Genomic DNA, 17,827 nt, shown 5'->3' with positions numbered 1-17,827 from the left:
ATTAAATTCATTCATTAAATTCAGCGATACGATGAACACGCCATGGAGTAAGAAAGTGGGCTAGCCGATGAGTGAGAGTGAGCGAGCGCAACACTGGCAAGGGGTGAGTAAGAGGAGCGAAGTGTGGAAAGCAACGCATGAGTTAGGGCTAGAGAGAGACAGCTAATTGAGTTGTTTGCAGTACAATGGACTAAATTTGTTAACCGTTTTCTTCTTTGTTGCCGTTGTTGTTGTTGTTGTTGGTGCGCACTTCTTTTTGACATTCTACTTTTTTTGCTGCCTAATTTGGTGTTGGCCAGGGTTTTTTTTTTTTTTTGTTCATTCCCTTTTTTTGCGTTTTACGTTATTTGAGTAGCAGCAACAATTGTTAGAATTGCGAGACGAGTAATTAATTTGCTGTTTCAGCTAGCTGTTGCTACTGCTTCTGCTTCTGCTTCTTCTGCATATTCTCCTGATTTTGCATTTCGTTGTGGGCGTCGTTGCATTCGCATATTTGCATGCAACTACGTCTCGATTACAAATTGTTGCCAACGTTTCGCGCTAAGCATGGCCGAGTGCCTCGACTTGCGAAACTTGCTATAAGTGCGAGTGTCTTTGTCTGTGTCTGTGTAAGTGTTGTTGACTTTTAATTAAAATGCATAGGGGGGAATCAAATTACCTACACTACCATAACAACGTATCTACGTACTTGCCTATACATACATACATACATATGTACGTTTATATGTTTGTAGCCTCTCTCTTCCATGACGTCGTCGCCCGCAGAAGCAGCAGCAACAGCGACTCACAATTATGGCTAAAGCAGCCACAAAAGCAGCTAAAGCTACAACAGCAACAACTTAGTTGATGGCTGCATAATTACAATTACAGCCCAAATACCTGAATTAAACAAAACTAACTTAGCGGCAGCCATTCCCAAGCTGCATGCGTTTTCCCTCATGCTCTACAATTTGTATCTTAGCTATGGCATTCAGTTTGTTACATGACACAAATTAAGCCTACGCTCAATTTATCACAGAATTGATGCTCTCTTATATGTATATTCTTATATCTATCTCTCCCCCTCTCTGTTTCTCACTCTCTTTCTCAATATCTATTATTCAACTTATTCTCTTCTCCTATCATATTACATATTGCAGCGTATTCGTTTCGTCTGCTAATATATTCCATTTTTTGGCACATTCAAGATATCTGCTTTTTGCCTTCTTGTGTTGAATTTGCTGAGTGTATGTATATATGTATGTGTGTGTGTGTGTGTGTGTGTGTGTGTGTGTGTGTGTGTGTGTGTGTGTGTGTGTGTGTGTGTGTGTGTGTGTGTGTGTGTGTGTGTGTGTGTGTGTGTGTGTGTGTGTGTTTGGTTATTTCTGCGCAATTTTTCATTCATGAAAGAAAAACGTCACGGACGAGCTAACAGACTCCGACTTGGCTGCTTGTTACGTATTTTTCATTCATAAAAGAAGAGGAAGAAGAAAAAGTAACAGACACAAAGAAAACAAAATTGTGTTGGCATGAATGAAACTTTACTCAGTTGTTGCGGGTGTTTGTGTACATGTCGGTGTGTGTGTGTATGTGTGTGTGGGTTTACTAATACCATTACCGAAAAAAAAGAAAAAGAAAAGAGTTGTATAAGCAAACGCAGCTTTTTTTTATGAATGGCAGCTTGACTAGCTACGACTACGACTTTGCTATATTTGGTTGTAAGCGACGAGAGGCAAATGTTAATGAAGCCGCAGTTGGCAACGGAATTTAAGCACAGATTGCAGGCCAATTGCATAACGGTGCTTGCAACAGCAACTGCAATGCACACAAGCATTGCACCAAAAGCTCTCCCTGCCTTGCCCTCTCTCCCTCTCTTTTGTGGTTATTCCATGTCTGCGTTGTCTTTGGTGTCTCATAAAACTATATACCCATGTACATACATACAAATATATTGCAAGCAAATACACTGCGCTCCATAAATCTGCGACCAAAAATTAGATGGCGATGCATACAAGCTGAGGGAGGGCTGCCATAAAAATCGAGTGGCTGCTCATACTACGACTTCCTGCTTTAATGCGTTGAGCAAACATTTCGATATGAATATGTGGGTTACTCAGCTCAAATCTAAGCGTATCCCCTTGACAACATGTACAGTAGATATCGGTATTTTTAACTGTACAACCGTTGTATATTCGTATATCATAAATTGTTAGGTGACCCCCGCGCTGAACTACAACTAGGCTGAAGCTGTATGTTGAAGAGGAAACAAAGATTAGAGAGAGGTTAAGGAAGCAAAAGAAGAATATACATATAAAAACATACATACATATGTATGTATATACATACACACAGACATACCGTGTTAACCTTAAAATTTTTGCAATTCTTTTTCGAGGCGGTTTTCATGAGTATCTGAGAATGCTTTTGCTTAATGGCCTTTGGGTGTGAAATTCGCGAAACCATTTAAATTGAGGGGCTGCTAATGAATTATTGTTATTTGTATAAATATTGTGCGTATTGCTATTATAAGTGAATTATGTTAATCTTCAATCTGTGTATGTGTGTGTGACGCACGCCCCCACTAAACACATGGCCTGCAAGATAAAGATGGCAGATGGGCAGCCAGGCAGCCAAGCAGACAGCAACAAGTGCAATTAATTTTTATGAATAGAAAGCGCGGCTGCTGCTGCTGCTGATGCTGCCGTTACGCCCTGCCGCGTCGTGTTTAATTTATAGAAATGTATAGCAAATGTTTATTTGATCAATAAAATGAATTATTGTACGCGAGCAGATGTGCGTGTGAGCGAGCGAGAGCGGGAGAGATAAAAAGAGGGAAAGCTTCTGTTCAGTGTACAAACAAGCAAACTGTCTGCCAAAATGAATGAAACAACCGAAATTAACAACAACAGCAAACCCAACAGCCAATAAGCATCATGGGTGCTGCAATTAAGCAGAGCGCAAGTGCCAGCAGCTGAGAGCGCAGCACAACGATATAGAGAGAGAGAGAGAGAACAGGCGTGAGCGAATAATGTATGGGTATGCGCATGTGTGTGTGTGTAATTGATTTGTTTTCCATACAATTTATTGCCTGTCTGCTGCGTGTGCTCTTTTTTCTTCTTCTTCGTCTTTTTAGTGAAGCGTGTTTCAGTTTTTTTTGGCGACACTTGCGGAGCTGGTTATTGTTGATGTTGTTGTTGCCATATGAAATGCGCTCAATGAAATGATGAATGGGCACTCAAGCCAGACAGAGCGAGAGAGAAAGAGCAACAAGCAGCCCATCAATTGAAGCCGAGCTCATCGAAAAGAGAGCCGCACTCACTCTCTCAACCAATTTCTGTTTTCTTTTGTATCTATTTAAAGTGTCGATTGTTTTCAGTTCGGACGTTGTGCCGTAAATTAAACCTAAACGACTTTTTAACGCGAATGGCAATGTGTCTGAAATCAATGAAAAACGTATTTTATTTTATTTTATTTTTCTCTCTTTTTTTGGCTGCCGCCAACAACAGCAAACATACACACAACAAGACACTTAAATGACAATTTCCGGTCAGTTTGGTCAGAGCCAATATAAATTGGAATCCCTGTTCGTATTTCATAGCGTGGGTGCTTCAAATAATTACTCGATCTCAATGAAAAACACACACAAACACAAATTTAGATAAACAACTACATATACATATATAAGTAGTTTGATCTGTTATGATATGCCATATACGCTTTCTCGATGAGAGCGCGAACTACTCTATAAATAAATTTAAGAGTGGAAGAAGACGAACTAGTTATATAACTATGTAAGTACAATATAAATCTTTGCTGTAGATTATATTATTACATGTATAACAACTATACATTATAGTAAAGGAATTACATATAGATTTTGAAAATATACACATACAAGTATAGCAGTTTAACTGACATAGTTGGCGATATAATATTAACAAGAGTTTGTTATACAAGAGTATAAGCGAATTACAAACATTGGAACTGCAACTGAATAACTAGATATAAATTTAAGTATAGCACTTTAGTATAACAACAATACTCGTATCCCAACTAGCATCTAGCCAAGTCAATCTGTTACCTAATCCACTTTTAAACTAATATGCCCTCTCTGAAAGTTAATTAAATGGTTGACAAGTGACATTTGGTATTTGCGTCGGCGCTAGTTAGTTACTAAATTTGGCTTAAACGAAGGCGGAACTTGTTACATAGCCGGCCGGCCCGCTGCCCACATAACCGACACTCAACTCAGCTCAATTCAAGTCATGAATGAATGAATGAATGACAATCAAGCCGCTCGCTGTCCGTCCTCGTCGTCTGTCCGTTTGTCACGCTGTCAGTCCGTCCGACATTTTGCCATAATTGATTTTTGATGCAAACGCAAAAAAAAGTTGACGGCGACAAATTTTTGCGTTCCAAATGTGTAAAACGAACTAAACCATATGAGTGACTTGCTAGAAGTGGGCATGCTAGAAGTGCAGTTACCCTATAGCAAATATAAATATTGTATTTATTTTATTTACGCTGGTATGATGGAATGGATGATGGAAGATGAATTATCCTGGATCGATAACGCATTCTCGAAGAGTTTTTCTCTTGAGATAATCTGTAATGAATGTAAGTTACTTTATCTCATATATCTCTCCCATATATCACTAGCAATTAGTCTATAGTAGAGTCAATTGCTAAGCTAGAATTCTTTCGAGTACACTTAGAGATCTCATTGCATCTCAATGATTTACATTGAATAGCTGAGATCACAATTAATCACCTGCCACAGCAACGTTCCACTTTACTTGCCACGCAAAGTGTGTTTTTGTCAACTGTTATACGCCTCTGACTAGCATTATGTAAGCTTTTATTAGCCAATTTGCATAGTTGTTGTCTCCGTTGCGTTGGCGTCTTGGATTTGGCTTTAGACTCGAATTTGGAGACTTTGGAGCAATGATGGGAAAACTTTTCGCAGCTGCCTGCATAAAAAGATGATGAAAATGTGCTGATGAGACTGTGGGAAACCCTATAACGCATGTGGGCTGCCCTTAATGAGCTTGTAGTGTTAGCTAATTGACTCGGATCTTGCTCTGTGGGCCCGAACTAGTTTCAGAGACTACCTAAAACAAACTAAAACTGAACTAAATATAGAATTGGATTATGGAATTAGTTTAGAGACCATATAACAATAGTCCTGTTAAATATACAATAGTATAGTATATATATTATTATGTGTAATACAGTAAGACCAGGCTGCTCGCAACAAATGCTTAATTTATTTAGCAAAGAATGCAAATGCAATAAGAAATAATAATAATAACGGAAATATCTGATTACACTATCGGCATATCATACCTACATTTATACACATGCATATATATGTATATATAAATATACAGAAAGATATAAATTCTATTTATTTTTGTTACTTCCGCTCAGCATTTCCGCCGCCTGGCATTAAATTTGAATATTCAAACGTGTTCTTTAACACAAACAAATTCGAAATGCCAATAAAAATATATCTGATATATACATATCATTTATTTATATATATACGATTATATAGAAATCATTTGGACTGGCATCAAATAGCCAGGCATCAAATGGCAAATGCCTAAGAATTCATTCATAAAAGCTTATATATAATTATTTAGGCTATATATATGTATATGTCTATAGAGTCGCCATAATCATTCAGTTACATACATATATATGTGTATACTGATACATTTATGTGGTTATATGTATATAATAAGTAGCTGTGTATGTAGCGTATCTCCATATATACAAATCCAATTACATATATATGTATATATAGAGCGCAAACTATTTTTAGTTGATGTTCAATCTTTTCGCAATTGGTGTGGGGGGCGGGGAAGGGGTGGATGCGTAGAAGATTCGATGCTTTGGCTCTTTTGGATGGGGCAGTGCGTGCTGTTGGCTATGCGCCCGCCTTTTGGCTGCTTGTTGCATGAATCATTCCGAATGTGGCCGGGTTTCTAGTTGTTATTTGTTATTGCTGTTGCTCCCGCTGCTGTTGTTGTTGTTGTCGCTAATGTTGTTGCAACTATTTGCACCGCATTTACAAAAATACATTTTATGTTTACGCCAACAAACGGCGACGTTGTCTGCCGCACTGGCTACGCAGACTGCGGGCTGCGATCTCAGCAGCAACAGCAACAGCAACAGCAGCAGCAGCAGGAGACGGAAACGCAGGTGGCGACTGGCGACTGCCAACTGAGGAGATAGGGAGCAGCAGAGCGGTGTTGTTCGGGGAACTGCGAATCGGGGAATCTGGTCACTGAGATTTAGGCAGACGCCGCCATCGCCTCATGCACTCATAATTTTCCAAAAATACTCTTCTGTGCGACAATTTACAACTTTCTCTTCTTGTTGCCATATTTTACAAAAAATGTTGTTTTTGAATATAAGCTAAAAAAAAACCTTAAAAAGTTTTCTGTAGCTATTTCTGAAAATTTGTCGGCTGATTGAATACTTTGATTATGGTTTCTCTTTAATTGCAATTACTCTATGTAGATCTATTAGTGTAACTATAGTCTATGACATGAGTATTTATATAGACTGAAATAATTATTTATATAGACTAAAGAGTTCGAGTTTCATATAAATTATCTCAAATTAATATACAGACAGAATCAGTCAGCTCAAGAACTAGAAGAGTTTACTCTTGTCTATCTATAATTTTTCCATTTCATCCATAAATTCTCATATAATAAACAAGCTTATAACTTATATTTGAATTACTAAATAACAAATTGATTAAGCTATCCATTAATATGCCAACATAATCCCTATTTCAGAAAAGTTTCCTCTCCCATAAATTATTCCTTCATTTCTAAACTCTTCACTTACCGGAATCTTTGAAGTGCGTAAAAATTCGAGCAGAGCTTCCAAGGAGCCTAGAGTCGAGGCTTGCACATAGACGCCTGATGGAGCCAATTTGATGTGGCTTAAAGCGCTCTTCAGTTCGCGGGCAACTTCCTCTCTGTAAATAGAAATGAGTTACATAAGCGAGTGCACAAATGGATATTACAGATTTTCAGATATAGTACTATTACACACTCGGCTATAATAGACTATATGAAAATTCGTTTCACCTACTTGCATATTTCGATTTCATCCGGTTTGTGCGCAATAAGCAAATTGATGCCAGCAATTGCCTTCTCCAGATCCTTGGCGGCTATCTTAACACCCTGAGCGGCCTTCACCTCCTTGTACTCCACATAGGCATTCTTCACACGCAGCTCCTTCATGGGCTGTGGCATGAGCAGTGAGCGAATTTGAGTAACTATCGGTCCATCTGTGCCGGCCAAGATCATGGTCTGACCCTCGCGGAGTCTGCCATTGATCAGAATGGCATCGATGGTGGTGCCCAGACCAGGTATGGCCTTCACCTCCAGCACTGTGGCCTGCAGCTCCTCGGAATACATCAAACGCTTGGCCAACATGTTCTGGCAGAAGTCCGTGATCATGAACAACAAGTTGCCCATGCCCTCGCCTGTGATGGCGCTCGTTGGCACTAGGGAGATATAGGTCTTGGGATCCTTGTTCTCATAGAACAAAGCTGCATTCAATCCTTGCTCAGCAAATTGCAGAATTACATCCTTTGTGCGCTGCTCAAACTCCAGCTGAGTATTCGTCTGCTGCTCCTTGATCACATCCCTGACATCGCGACGTGCCAGGACCTTCCAGTCATAGAGACGATCGATCTTGTTGAGGGCCACGATGAAGGGGCACTTCTTCTTCTTCAGCAGCTGTATTGACTCAATTGTTTGCGGCTCCAGGCCGTGCATAATGTCCACAACCAAAATGGCAATATCACAGAGAGATGAGCCACGATTGCGCAAATTACTGAACGATTCGTGGCCAGGTGTGTCAATGATCAACAAGCCGGGCAAGCGATGCTCGAAGTTGGCTGCATTCTTGACATATTTCGTCTGCTCCTTGATGGCATCGATGGGCACATTCGTGGCGCCAATCTGTTGCGTAATGCCACCCGCTTCTGAGTCTTGTACGTGAGTGCGTCGCAACTTGTCCAGAATCTTTGTCTTGCCCGTATCGACATGGCCGAGCACACAAACAACGCCTGCTCGCAACTCGTCTGTGGTGCGTTTCTTCTCAGCATCCCCTTGTCGTTTGATGATGCGTGCCTCTGCACGCAAACGTCGCGACTCGGGATCGTTGGCCAACTGATTATCCTCCTTTTCGGACTCTTCACTCTCCTCCTCCGACTCATCGCTGTCATCGTCGGTGTCATCATCATTATTATCGGATTCGCCTTCATCCTGCGGCTCATTTTTACCGTTGTTAGTGGTTGTTGTGGTTGCTTGCGAAGATTCCTCCTCTGGTTCCGCCTCGCTGTCTGTAGCATCCCAGCTCTCTTTAACCACCTCCTCCTTGACCGCCTGCTCAGCAGCTGCTGCAGCGGCGGCCGCTGTTTCAGCTGCCTTTTGTGCGTCATCCTTGGACTCACCCGCGCCTTCATCCTTTGGCCCTTTCTTCTTGTTGGGGCGTATGCGTGTGCCTGAAGGTATTCAAGATTATTAACTACACTATTCATCTAACGTCACAAGCTCACCTGGTCTAGTCCCACGCTTGTCATTTGGATCAGGTATTTCCAAGCCCTGCGCCTTGAGCGATTCGAGCAGCGCCTGTGCTCGGGCACGATCTTCCTTCTGTTTTTTGGTCAGAAGTTTGCCTTCGGCCTTGAGACGAGCCTTGCGTTCGGCCTCCTTTTGCTTCTTCTTCTCCTTGCGTTCAGCTTCTATGCGTAGAGCCTCCAGACGCGCCGCTTCGCGCTCTTCTTCGAGACGAATGCGCTCTTCCTCAAGCTTTTGCAAGCGCTCCTCTTCCTCTTTGCGCTTTTTGAGCTGCTCCTGCATGGCAGCCACAATCGCAGCAGACATGCCCTTCTTCTTGGTGTCCTTTTTCTCATCCTCGGCCTCAGCTTTCTTATCCTTTTTGCCTTTTTTCTTACCCTTACCCGCCTTGGAAGTATCTTCCGAAGCTTCTTCAGCTTCGGCTTCAACCTCAGGCGCTGCCTCCTCAGACTGAAGCTCGGGCTCGGGCTCGGGCTCTGGTGGTGCCACTGGAGCTGCCGCTGCCGCCGGCTTTTGTTTCGGCTCTAAGGCTGCTCGCTGTTTGGCTAGCGCCGCCTCTCGCTTTTGTCGCTCCTTTTTCTCTTTCTTCTTTTGAGCTGCTGTCTTCATGCCGCCTCCTTCATCATTCTCATCATCTTCGGCTTCAGCTTCAGCTTCGACCGCTGTTGCTGCTGCTGCTGGTGCTTGCTTCTTGCCCTTCTTCGACTTCTTGCTAAGATCATCCTGCTCAGGCTCTGCTACGACTGCTGCTGGAGCTTCTCCTGCATACTCTGCCTGCAGTGCCGCTAGCATCTTATCCAAGTCCTCGTCATCGTCTTTGCCCTTGCGCTTTGACTTTTTGCCCTTCTTTTCGTTCTTCTTCTGTGGCTTAGCAACCACCTCTTCCTCCTCCTCCTCCTCGGGTGAGTCTTGTGCAGCGGGCGGTTCTTCATCATCCTCGTCATCCATCAACAAATTGAAAGCGGACTTCTTGGCGGGCTTCAGATCGGGTGCCTCATCAGCGGAATCATCATCCAAATTTTTAGACTTGGCTTTGCCTTTACCTTTCACACTTAATTTTTTGACAGCCCTTGTAATGGTCTCTACTGGCGCATCATCCATGATGTCGCTGCCCTCATCCGAAGCATTGGCATTTTTGTTGTTCTTCTTCTTGTTCTTGCCCTTCTGCTGGTTTTTCTTATTGTTAGCGCTCACTTGATCGTTGTCCGATCCTAGGACAGCGGTTTCACTAAACGGTAAAGGAAATGCGATTTGTTTTTAATAGAAACTTTGCCAACGTTGCCATCGTGGCAACAACATCAACAACAACAACATCCATGGGCATGGCAATACAGTACTTACTTTTCGTCTGCCGATGAAGCACCCTCGACGTTGGTCAATATCTCTTTCTTGCCCTTTTTAGCTTTAACCATCTTTCCTGTCGTAGTCTCAACACGCTTCTTCTCTGAACACCCACGAAACGCCGAAATGAATTCACTATTAAAAATCTAAAACACGACGCAGAGGTAAACGAAGGCAACGACGACGATAACCACGAGTGTCTGTATCCTGATGTTACACCCAAAATGAGTATCTGATGCTGTTTGGTCTGCTCCCGTTTGACACAAGTTGAATCCTCTGCTGGGCGTTAAATCCACAATTTCTATCCTTCGCTAAATAAAAATTTATGAATTTTCCTTTGCACGCCGATTTGGTTAGCGAATACAATGCACCTGTGATAGGGGTGAGCAAATGGACGATTCCTATACCGATAGCGTTTATTATCGATAGTCCAAATATTAGTATTATCTGCTGCGGCAACAATAGAAACTTCAACTTCTAAAATATAAACTAAATTCGCAATTTAATAATTTAATTTGTAATCAATCAAATCATAACAAAACTTTTAGTAAATCGTAAAGCTTGGAAATTCACTCGTTTTAGTTCATCATATGCTTTTGTCATTTTTTTAAATTTATACAGTATATCGTAAATAGTTCTTTTTGCACGACTGTTATTAACATTACATGAGAGTGTTATCTTTGGGCGCCAAGAACATATGTTTTACATTTTGTGGATTATGTTTACGTTTTTGGTTATGTGGGTCGCGTTCCATTAGTTTCGTCTGGAACTTCGAAGTTTGCAAACGCCGATTTAAGTTTTCCGCGAAGAACGTAAAACAAAAAGCATAAATTAAGCACATTCAACGCCTTTATAGGTAAGTTATAATTATTAAGTATTAAAATTGTATACTTATGCATAAGAAGTTGATTGTTGAGAGTAATACGATTCTCTTTTTCTTATGAACTTGCAGTGCAAGGCTTTTTCTGGTATTTGAAGAGTGCCTCATAGGATTATGTCGATTATGTCCGGCGACGCAACAGGCATTAACGAGAGCAACAATACAGCCAGCATTTCGGAAGGCAGCAGCAATAGTGCTGAGGTCTGTTGAAATTTGAAGCCTGCTTGCTCTTTAGTTTTGTGTATACGAATTATAACTTCATGTTTTTCAATCCTCTCCCTCTGTCTTTATCCATCTATCTATCTCTCTTTCACCACCGCTATTCAGATCAAGAAGCTCGACAGCCAGCCCACAAATAAAGTCATTTCGTTGGTAACAAGCGAGAGCGGATATAAAGAAGAATCGAACGACAGTCATTTGAATCGTCTGCAGTTTCTACGAAACGAACTGAACTACATCAGCGAAACGGACTGGATGTACGATAGCCTGGAAAAGAAGCAACAGCAATAGGAAAAGTTTAGTGTAGAGAGCGAGCGAATAGGGAACGCGCGAAAGGAGAAGTGTAAAGTAGAGGCAGCAAGAAAAAGAAATTAAAGGCGTGTAAGGAGGAAGCAGGAACGTTCGAGAAGGAAAATATAAAAGCGAGAATTGAAAGTAAAAAGGAAAAAAGCCGATAACATTAGAAAAGAAACAGAGACGGTAATGAGCTAAAATCAAAGCGAGAATTGAAAGTAAAGAGGAAAGGAGTCGATAACACCAGAAAAGAAATCGGAATCATTGCGAAAAATCCGGCAAGAGCTTACACGTGTAATTGAGAACCGAAGCCCAACAATTGTCGGAAATTAAATTAAAAATGCTTTCGTTTTGGAGTCGAATTTTCCACAACTGCGAAAAGGAGTTGCAGCAGAAACGCGATCTGCTTGCTTTAGAGCATGATTTCCTAGACCAAGAGCACGTCACTGAGAACAGTGAGAGAAAAACCGAAGAGACGAATCGCAATGAAAACGGGAAAAGCAAAGAATCTTCCACTACGTGCTCGTCTCGCAAGGGCATCATCACACATTTAACTGATCAAACTGGCATTATAGACAACATTTTAAATTTTCAAAAGCATATTGCAGCAGAGCTCTTCGAGGAGCTGAATGTGGGGTGTGTGATTGAATATTTAGTGTATGAGCAGGAGCACGGTGAGAACAAGGTAATCAAAATACAAAAGATTGTCGAGCACTCGTGGGAGAAGACAACGGAGGACAAGGTGAGCTACATAGCCAGAATAGATCAAGGTCATGTAATAATTATCTATTAATCATAAGGTTAAGGATGTGTTGGAAACCTTAAAGCTGGATAATCCAACCTATTTCAATATGCAACTGCGAAACATTTTGGGCTTCATTACGCAGCGCCAGCCCTCGTCAATTGTGGTGGATACGGATTATGGCGAATTGACTGTTCAGTTGGACAGCATTGAATCGACTTTCTTACCCAGAACGGGTGATGAGATTACGCTGGAGTGCCAAGTGCAGCTGGACGAGGGCTATGTGGATCAACAGGGCGAAATACTGGAGGTGAAGAAGATGTTTCCCACACGCATCGAACCGAAGCAGCAGTGCACCGTCGAGCGGGTCTTCGAGGAGTTCACAGTGCTCTCATCGCAGGCCTATGTACTCAAGGAAGATGTGCCAATAGGACTTCAATTGCATCTGGGCGACATTGTCCAAGCAGATCTGATCGAGTGCAAATATGTAAGAGAGTTGAAGTTCATTTAAATATAAATGTAGTCTCTGATAATTATTTGTAAGAGTATTAAGAAGTCCATATATGTGTTCTGTTCCCACAACAAATTAGGCGAAATTTTCTCGACGCGCCATTAAAGTGGTTCAGCTGGAGAAGAACTTTGGCCAGATAACGAAAAATCAGATAAGCACCTCGTGCAGCAACAAACGAGCCGTTGCCGTCGAGGGCGTGGAACGCTTCATCTATACGGAACAGTGGAAGAAGCACCGTGTGACACTTCGCATCAGAAATGTAGGCAAGCGGGACTTCGAGCTGCGCTACATTAAAATACCAAATTCGTCGGATGCACAGATCACTGTTGTGGAGCCTGTTAGTTCGCGCACCATAAAAATGGGCCACCAAATTTCGCTGATCTTCGAGGTGCACACCAAGTTCATTGGCGAATCAAAGGAGTTCTACTGCTTGCAGTTCGATACGTTTAAGTTGACTCGCTTTCTGACCGTCATCGTCTGCGAAACGAAGGAGCAGGCCATCGAGGCGAACCGTCGTCTGATTGCCTCCCAGCAGCTGGTGGTTACCGGACGCAATGTAAGGCAGCGATCCCGCTTCTATGCCTATCAGGTCTATTCCAATAAATCTCCATTGGTGCCGGGCGAATCGATAGCCACCAAGCGCCGCTTTGTGCCGGTGCATCTGTTAAGCTATGATGTGCCGGACAAACTGTGCACCATAGTGCTTAAGACGGAGGTGGTTCAGGATGTGTGGGATCTCTTGGGCGTTGAGTATCCGTTTTTAAATGAGAACTTTACCTTTACCAACTATGCACAGCGCTTTTCAACTTTGCTGCACCTAGAGGAGATTGACTACAGCATTAGCTTTCGGAACTATGACCGCGAGCGAGCTCACTTCATTCGCGAAGGTGAATATCTCTCGCTATATATAGAGAATCTTGCCGAACGTCGTCCGTCGCTGGTACTGGGCGACACGGTAAATGCGATCAATCCCTGGTTGGAGCCGGACAGTAAGGATAACAAGTTGTTCCAGGGCGTCGTGCACAAGGTTCTCTTCAATAGAGTGCATCTAAAGTTTCATGCCAACTTTCAGCAGAAATACAATGGCGAGGATTATCGTCTAGAGTTCCACTTCTCACGCTTCTCCTTTCGGAAACAGCATCATGCTGTATCCCACATTTGCGACAAAATGGGCGAAAACTTTCTGTTTCCTAGCAAGATTAACAAACGCGACCAAATTCAACTGGACATCACGCTCAAGGATGATGAAATGTATCTATATAATCAGAAGCTAAACTGGTTTAACACCTCGCTCAACCACATCCAAAAGCGGGCTGTTTACAATGTGCTGAGGGGCGAGACGCATCAAATGGCTTATGTCATCTTTGGACCACCAGGCACGGGTAAAACTGTAACCCTAGTGGAGACCATCTTGCAGCTGGTGCGCAATGTGCCCGGCGCGCGTCTCCTTGTGGGCACACCATCTAACAGCTCTGCTGACCTAATCACCAAACGCATTATCGACAGCAAAGCCTTAAATCATGGCGACTTTGTGCGCCTCGTCTCGCAAAATCAGGTGGAGAAGGATCTTGTGTCGCCAGATCTAGCGCCCTACTGCGCTACAGTCGACATAGGCAGCATAGACGCCACGCACGATAGCGTAAGTTTCCCCGATATATGTAAAATGCATATTATTAAAATTCCATCTTTTGCAGATGATTGTTACGGACGCTGGATTGAAGCTGCGCTGCCAGGCCAAGTTTCTGGGCAAGCATCGGATTACTATCAGTACTTGCACTACCCTTGGCAACTTCATCCAAATGGAATTTGATCCGGACCACTTTACACACGTCCTGATCGATGAGGCGGGACAATGCACAGAGCCCGAAACAATGGTGCCAATTGTCCTTCTAGCCAAGGAGCGCAGTCAGGTAATCCTGGCCGGGGACCCTTACCAGCTGCAAGCTATTGTGACCAGTCGCTATTCGAGCGAAATGGGTCTGAATGTCTCTTTTCTGGAGCGGCTGCTCCAGACTCCGCCGTATCGCAGGGACCTGCAACGCTTTCCCCACAGTTCCGGCTACAACCCATGTGTGCTGACCAAGCTGCTGTACAACTATCGCGCACTGCCCTCCATCATGTCGGTGTATAGTAAACTCTTCTATGACAACGAGCTTGTCTCCATGGTCTCCGAGAAGGATTCTCGTGAGGCGCATACCCTAGCCAAACTGCAGACAATCTTTGAGCCCCATTTGGACATGCCGCGCACTCATGGCACTTTCTTTCACGGCATACTGGGCGAAAATATGCAGGATATGGATTCGCCCTCCTGGTTTAATCCAGCAGAAGCTCGCGAGGTCTTTCTACTGACCATCACGTTGTATCGTCACAATGTGCATCCCGATAATATTGGCATTTTGACACCTTATGCCAAACAGGTGAAAACTCTGCGCTCCATGTTCATTGCTGCCGACGTGAACATGCCCAAGATTGGCTCAGTGGAGGAATTTCAGGGTCAGGTAAGCAGTTGGCGATAGAGTTGTCAAAGTTTAAGTTTAATTTTCTCATTGTCTGTCTTCTAGGAGCGCGACATCATGCTTATTTCCACGGTGCGTTCCTCTGAGTGCAATCTCAGATCTGATGCGCGCTATAATTTGGGCTTTGTACGTTGCAACAAGCGTATGAATGTTGCCATCTCTCGTGCCCGTTGTATGCTGGTCATCTTTGGTAATCCTCTCCTGCTCTCTGTCGACGATTGCTGGCGCCATTTGCTTCTGTTCTGTGCGAACAACAATGCTTACTTTGGCTGTGAAATGCCAGAGTCGATTTGTCAACAGGGCGAGGAATCGGACGATGGAAATAATTCTGATTGCTCCGATTGCTCTGATTTGGTGCCTTAAGGACAATGGACCATGTCTACTAAAAAGTTCCTGATCCTGCTAGATTTATCCAAAGTCTCGAATATTTAAAGACAAAACTAACTTGAATAACTGACGAAATTTTTTACTTTTTTTATTCTTACGTGCATAGATATGTAAGCATTCCACATTGACTTAACAATTTACCTAGAATTACTGAAGTTGAGCTTCCAAAGAAATTTGTACTTTTTCAAAACCAATAAAGTTTGCTTTATTTTTTGGACGGGGCTTTGATTTGATATTTAGTGATGAATTATTTTCGTGAGTCACAGCACGATCAACATTTTCTGACCGAGTCGTGACTCACGAAATAATATGATTTGCAACACGCCACCCGAGCGCTAATAATAGATAATATACTTTAATAATTGATTTAACATCGAGGAGTCATTCTTACAATAATTATATGTCACAAATACTTACGCCCTTAAGATAAGCGTGCGTTCAGCTGTGATTCGTTCATCATCAAATGTTCATCATGAAATCATGCTCATCTCTATGTGTGTACGGCTATGTGTACACACTGTGCTTTTACCGTTACAGCCGGCCATGTTTTTGAGAATGCATGTTTTGTGCGCTCATTCGCAATGAGCTGCAAACGGATTCGGTCTGTAAATATACGAATATTAAATTAATACTCGAAGAAAATGACAAAGCCTGCGCTCGAACAAAACATCTTTATGCTCAGCGAAAAAAATGAGCATGAAAGAAATCAAATTGAGGTAAGTTAACATTGAAATAAAATGGATGTTAACTTAGAATGTTAAACAAGAGCTCCCTTCGCCTTGTAGCGCCTCTCGAAATTGCAATGGTTGAGCGAGTACGCAATGGACATCTTCGAGACCATGAAGGAGTCCGAGATGCGTCGCCGTCCCGTACTGTTTATGTCCACCCAAATGGACCAGCGACCAAAGCTGCTGCAACTGTGTCAATGGATCACGAGAACCTACAGATTGAGTCGATGCTCCTTGCATTTGGGTGAGTGCCAATAATTAATAATACTTTACATACATAAAGCTGCTAAGTTTCCTTGATATAACAACAGCCATCTATTATCTGGATCGGTTACTTGATTTCTACACCATACGCATGGACAAGCTACAGCTGATTGCCTTGATCTGCATACACATAGCAGCGCAGATCGAGAATCAGGACGCCTTCGTGCCACGCTACAGCGAAATGAATCGTCTGATCAAGAAGTGCTACGCGGCCTTTGAGTACAAGGCCGTGGAGCGGAAGGTGCTTACGTTCTTCGACTTCAATTTGATGAGGCCGACGACTGCGAGCTTTGTGGAGATGTTTGCCTGCAGTTTTCTGACACGTGAAGATTATGAAGCCTATTGCCAGCAACTCGATGAGCAACCCTCGCTGACAGTCACCTATCCGCGCTTCAATTGCTTTGAACAAATGCTGGCCGCACTCGCTCAACTGTTGTTGCGCTTTTCCGATTACACGCTGAGCAGTAAGCTGATGAATATATACATATCCCAATATAAATTTAAATAAATTTATTTTATGCAGTTAGCAGACTTTGCAACGAACCCCCATCCCTGTTAGCCGCCAGCTGCATTGCGGCCACAAGACAACTGTGCGGAATACCCAAGCGCTGGACGCCCTATCTAACCCAGTTGACTAGCTACACAGAACAGATGATAGAGCCATGTGTGGATTGCATTGTGACCTATCATTATTATCAACCAGCAACAGAAGCAACAGTTGTTACGGATCAGCAACAGTTATTGGAGACCAGCAATTGGTCCAGTCCGGATTCTGGATTTGAGGAGCAGCTCCTAAAACCCCATATTAAAATTGTTACCGTGGAAATGGAACCCTTCGACGTTATCTCAGTGGAGCTGCAAGGAGCCGGCAAACGTAATAGAGATGAGGACAACGAAGACCAACCAACGAAGCGATTCAGATTGAACGAAGATGAGGGAAATACCTAGAATTGGTACATAAGTTATAAGTATATTCTATATCTACATAATTGAAACTTAATAGTTTTTTGTATTATCTAACTATGTTAAGAGAGATCAAATGAAGCTTTAGTATTTTGTTTATAGTTAAGGACTCTATGTTTATGTTCATGCACAATTCTAAAAGAAATTTAAGATTATAATCTACGTACATATATATGTGAACAATATGTGCCTCAAAGAATACAATTTAATTTTTTTTAAATCAAAATCAGCTCACTGTACTCAATGAAATTGAGAGACTTTTGGTATAAGCGAAGATAATGTAGAACACATCTAAGTTGACTTTGAATATAAGATTGAAAAGATAATATTCTCATTTAAGAAAATATTGGAAAGGATTCCAGGTACCTGGCTAAGTTACATACATATATTA

General features: G+C 42.4%; 4 protein-coding genes across 4 annotated transcripts in view; 3 read left to right on the top strand and 1 right to left on the bottom strand.

The window, feature by feature from the left end:
* The window catches only part of LOC6581734 (eukaryotic translation initiation factor 5B), a 31,193-nt gene extending 20,863 nt beyond the window's left edge, over nucleotides 1-10,330 (bottom strand). The window contains exons 1-4 of the mRNA XM_002007420.4: nucleotides 9,933-10,330; nucleotides 8,570-9,819; nucleotides 7,093-8,515; nucleotides 6,844-6,976 (exon numbers count right to left, since the gene is read on the bottom strand). Of these exons, the coding sequence (XP_002007456.1) occupies nucleotides 6,844-6,976; nucleotides 7,093-8,515; nucleotides 8,570-9,819; nucleotides 9,933-10,003 (2,877 nt within the window). The 5' untranslated portion in view covers nucleotides 10,004-10,330. The remainder of the gene's footprint in view (nucleotides 1-6,843; nucleotides 6,977-7,092; nucleotides 8,516-8,569; nucleotides 9,820-9,932) is intronic.
* Nucleotides 10,331-10,639: 309 nt separating this feature from the next.
* Nucleotides 10,640-11,392, top strand: LOC122757458. Its single transcript, XM_044009562.1, has 3 exons — nucleotides 10,640-10,788; nucleotides 10,885-11,013; nucleotides 11,140-11,392. The coding sequence occupies exons 2-3, from the start codon at nucleotides 10,927-10,929 to the stop codon at nucleotides 11,320-11,322; spliced, it is 270 nt and encodes an 89-aa protein (XP_043865497.1). The 5' UTR covers nucleotides 10,640-10,788; nucleotides 10,885-10,926; the 3' UTR covers nucleotides 11,323-11,392.
* A 105-nt stretch (nucleotides 11,393-11,497) lies between these two features.
* LOC6581733 (probable RNA helicase armi) lies at nucleotides 11,498-15,698 on the top strand. Its single transcript, XM_002007419.4, has 5 exons — nucleotides 11,498-12,067; nucleotides 12,126-12,554; nucleotides 12,658-14,217; nucleotides 14,273-15,076; nucleotides 15,140-15,698. The coding sequence occupies exons 1-5, from the start codon at nucleotides 11,666-11,668 to the stop codon at nucleotides 15,455-15,457; spliced, it is 3,513 nt and encodes a 1,170-aa protein (XP_002007455.2). The 5' UTR covers nucleotides 11,498-11,665; the 3' UTR covers nucleotides 15,458-15,698.
* A 325-nt stretch (nucleotides 15,699-16,023) lies between these two features.
* LOC6581732 (cyclin-J) lies at nucleotides 16,024-17,762 on the top strand. Its single transcript, XM_002007418.4, has 4 exons — nucleotides 16,024-16,197; nucleotides 16,267-16,453; nucleotides 16,521-16,937; nucleotides 16,997-17,762. The coding sequence occupies exons 1-4, from the start codon at nucleotides 16,123-16,125 to the stop codon at nucleotides 17,419-17,421; spliced, it is 1,104 nt and encodes a 367-aa protein (XP_002007454.1). The 5' UTR covers nucleotides 16,024-16,122; the 3' UTR covers nucleotides 17,422-17,762.
* The last annotated feature ends 65 nt before the right edge of the window (nucleotides 17,763-17,827 follow it).

This window comes from Drosophila mojavensis, unplaced genomic scaffold (assembly GCF_018153725.1).
Source record: "Drosophila mojavensis isolate 15081-1352.22 unplaced genomic scaffold, ASM1815372v1 contig_74, whole genome shotgun sequence".
NCBI classification, from domain to species: Eukaryota; Metazoa; Arthropoda; class Insecta; order Diptera; family Drosophilidae; genus Drosophila; species Drosophila mojavensis.
The sequence above is the reverse complement of the archived record's forward strand: the minus strand, read 5'-3'. Positions and strand labels throughout refer to the sequence as shown.

Excerpts from the sequence above, each read along its gene's own strand:
- LOC6581732 (XM_002007418.4), top strand. The coding sequence starts at position 16,123 with ATGACAAAGCCTGCGCTCGAACAAAACATCTTTATGCTCAGCGAAAAA. Across the intron at positions 16,454-16,520 it reads TCGATGCTCCTTGCATTTGG|CCATCTATTATCTGGATCGG; the intron begins GTGAGTGCCAAT and ends ATATAACAACAG. Across the intron at positions 16,938-16,996 it reads TTCCGATTACACGCTGAGCA|TTAGCAGACTTTGCAACGAA; the intron begins GTAAGCTGATGA and ends TATTTTATGCAG.
- LOC6581733 (XM_002007419.4), top strand. The coding sequence starts at position 11,666 with ATGCTTTCGTTTTGGAGTCGAATTTTCCACAACTGCGAAAAGGAGTTG. Across the intron at positions 14,218-14,272 it reads TAGACGCCACGCACGATAGC|ATGATTGTTACGGACGCTGG; the intron begins GTAAGTTTCCCC and ends CATCTTTTGCAG. Across the intron at positions 15,077-15,139 it reads TGGAGGAATTTCAGGGTCAG|GAGCGCGACATCATGCTTAT; the intron begins GTAAGCAGTTGG and ends TCTGTCTTCTAG.
- LOC122757458 (XM_044009562.1), top strand. The coding sequence starts at position 10,927 with ATGTCGATTATGTCCGGCGACGCAACAGGCATTAACGAGAGCAACAAT. Across the intron at positions 11,014-11,139 it reads GCAGCAGCAATAGTGCTGAG|ATCAAGAAGCTCGACAGCCA; the intron begins GTCTGTTGAAAT and ends ACCGCTATTCAG.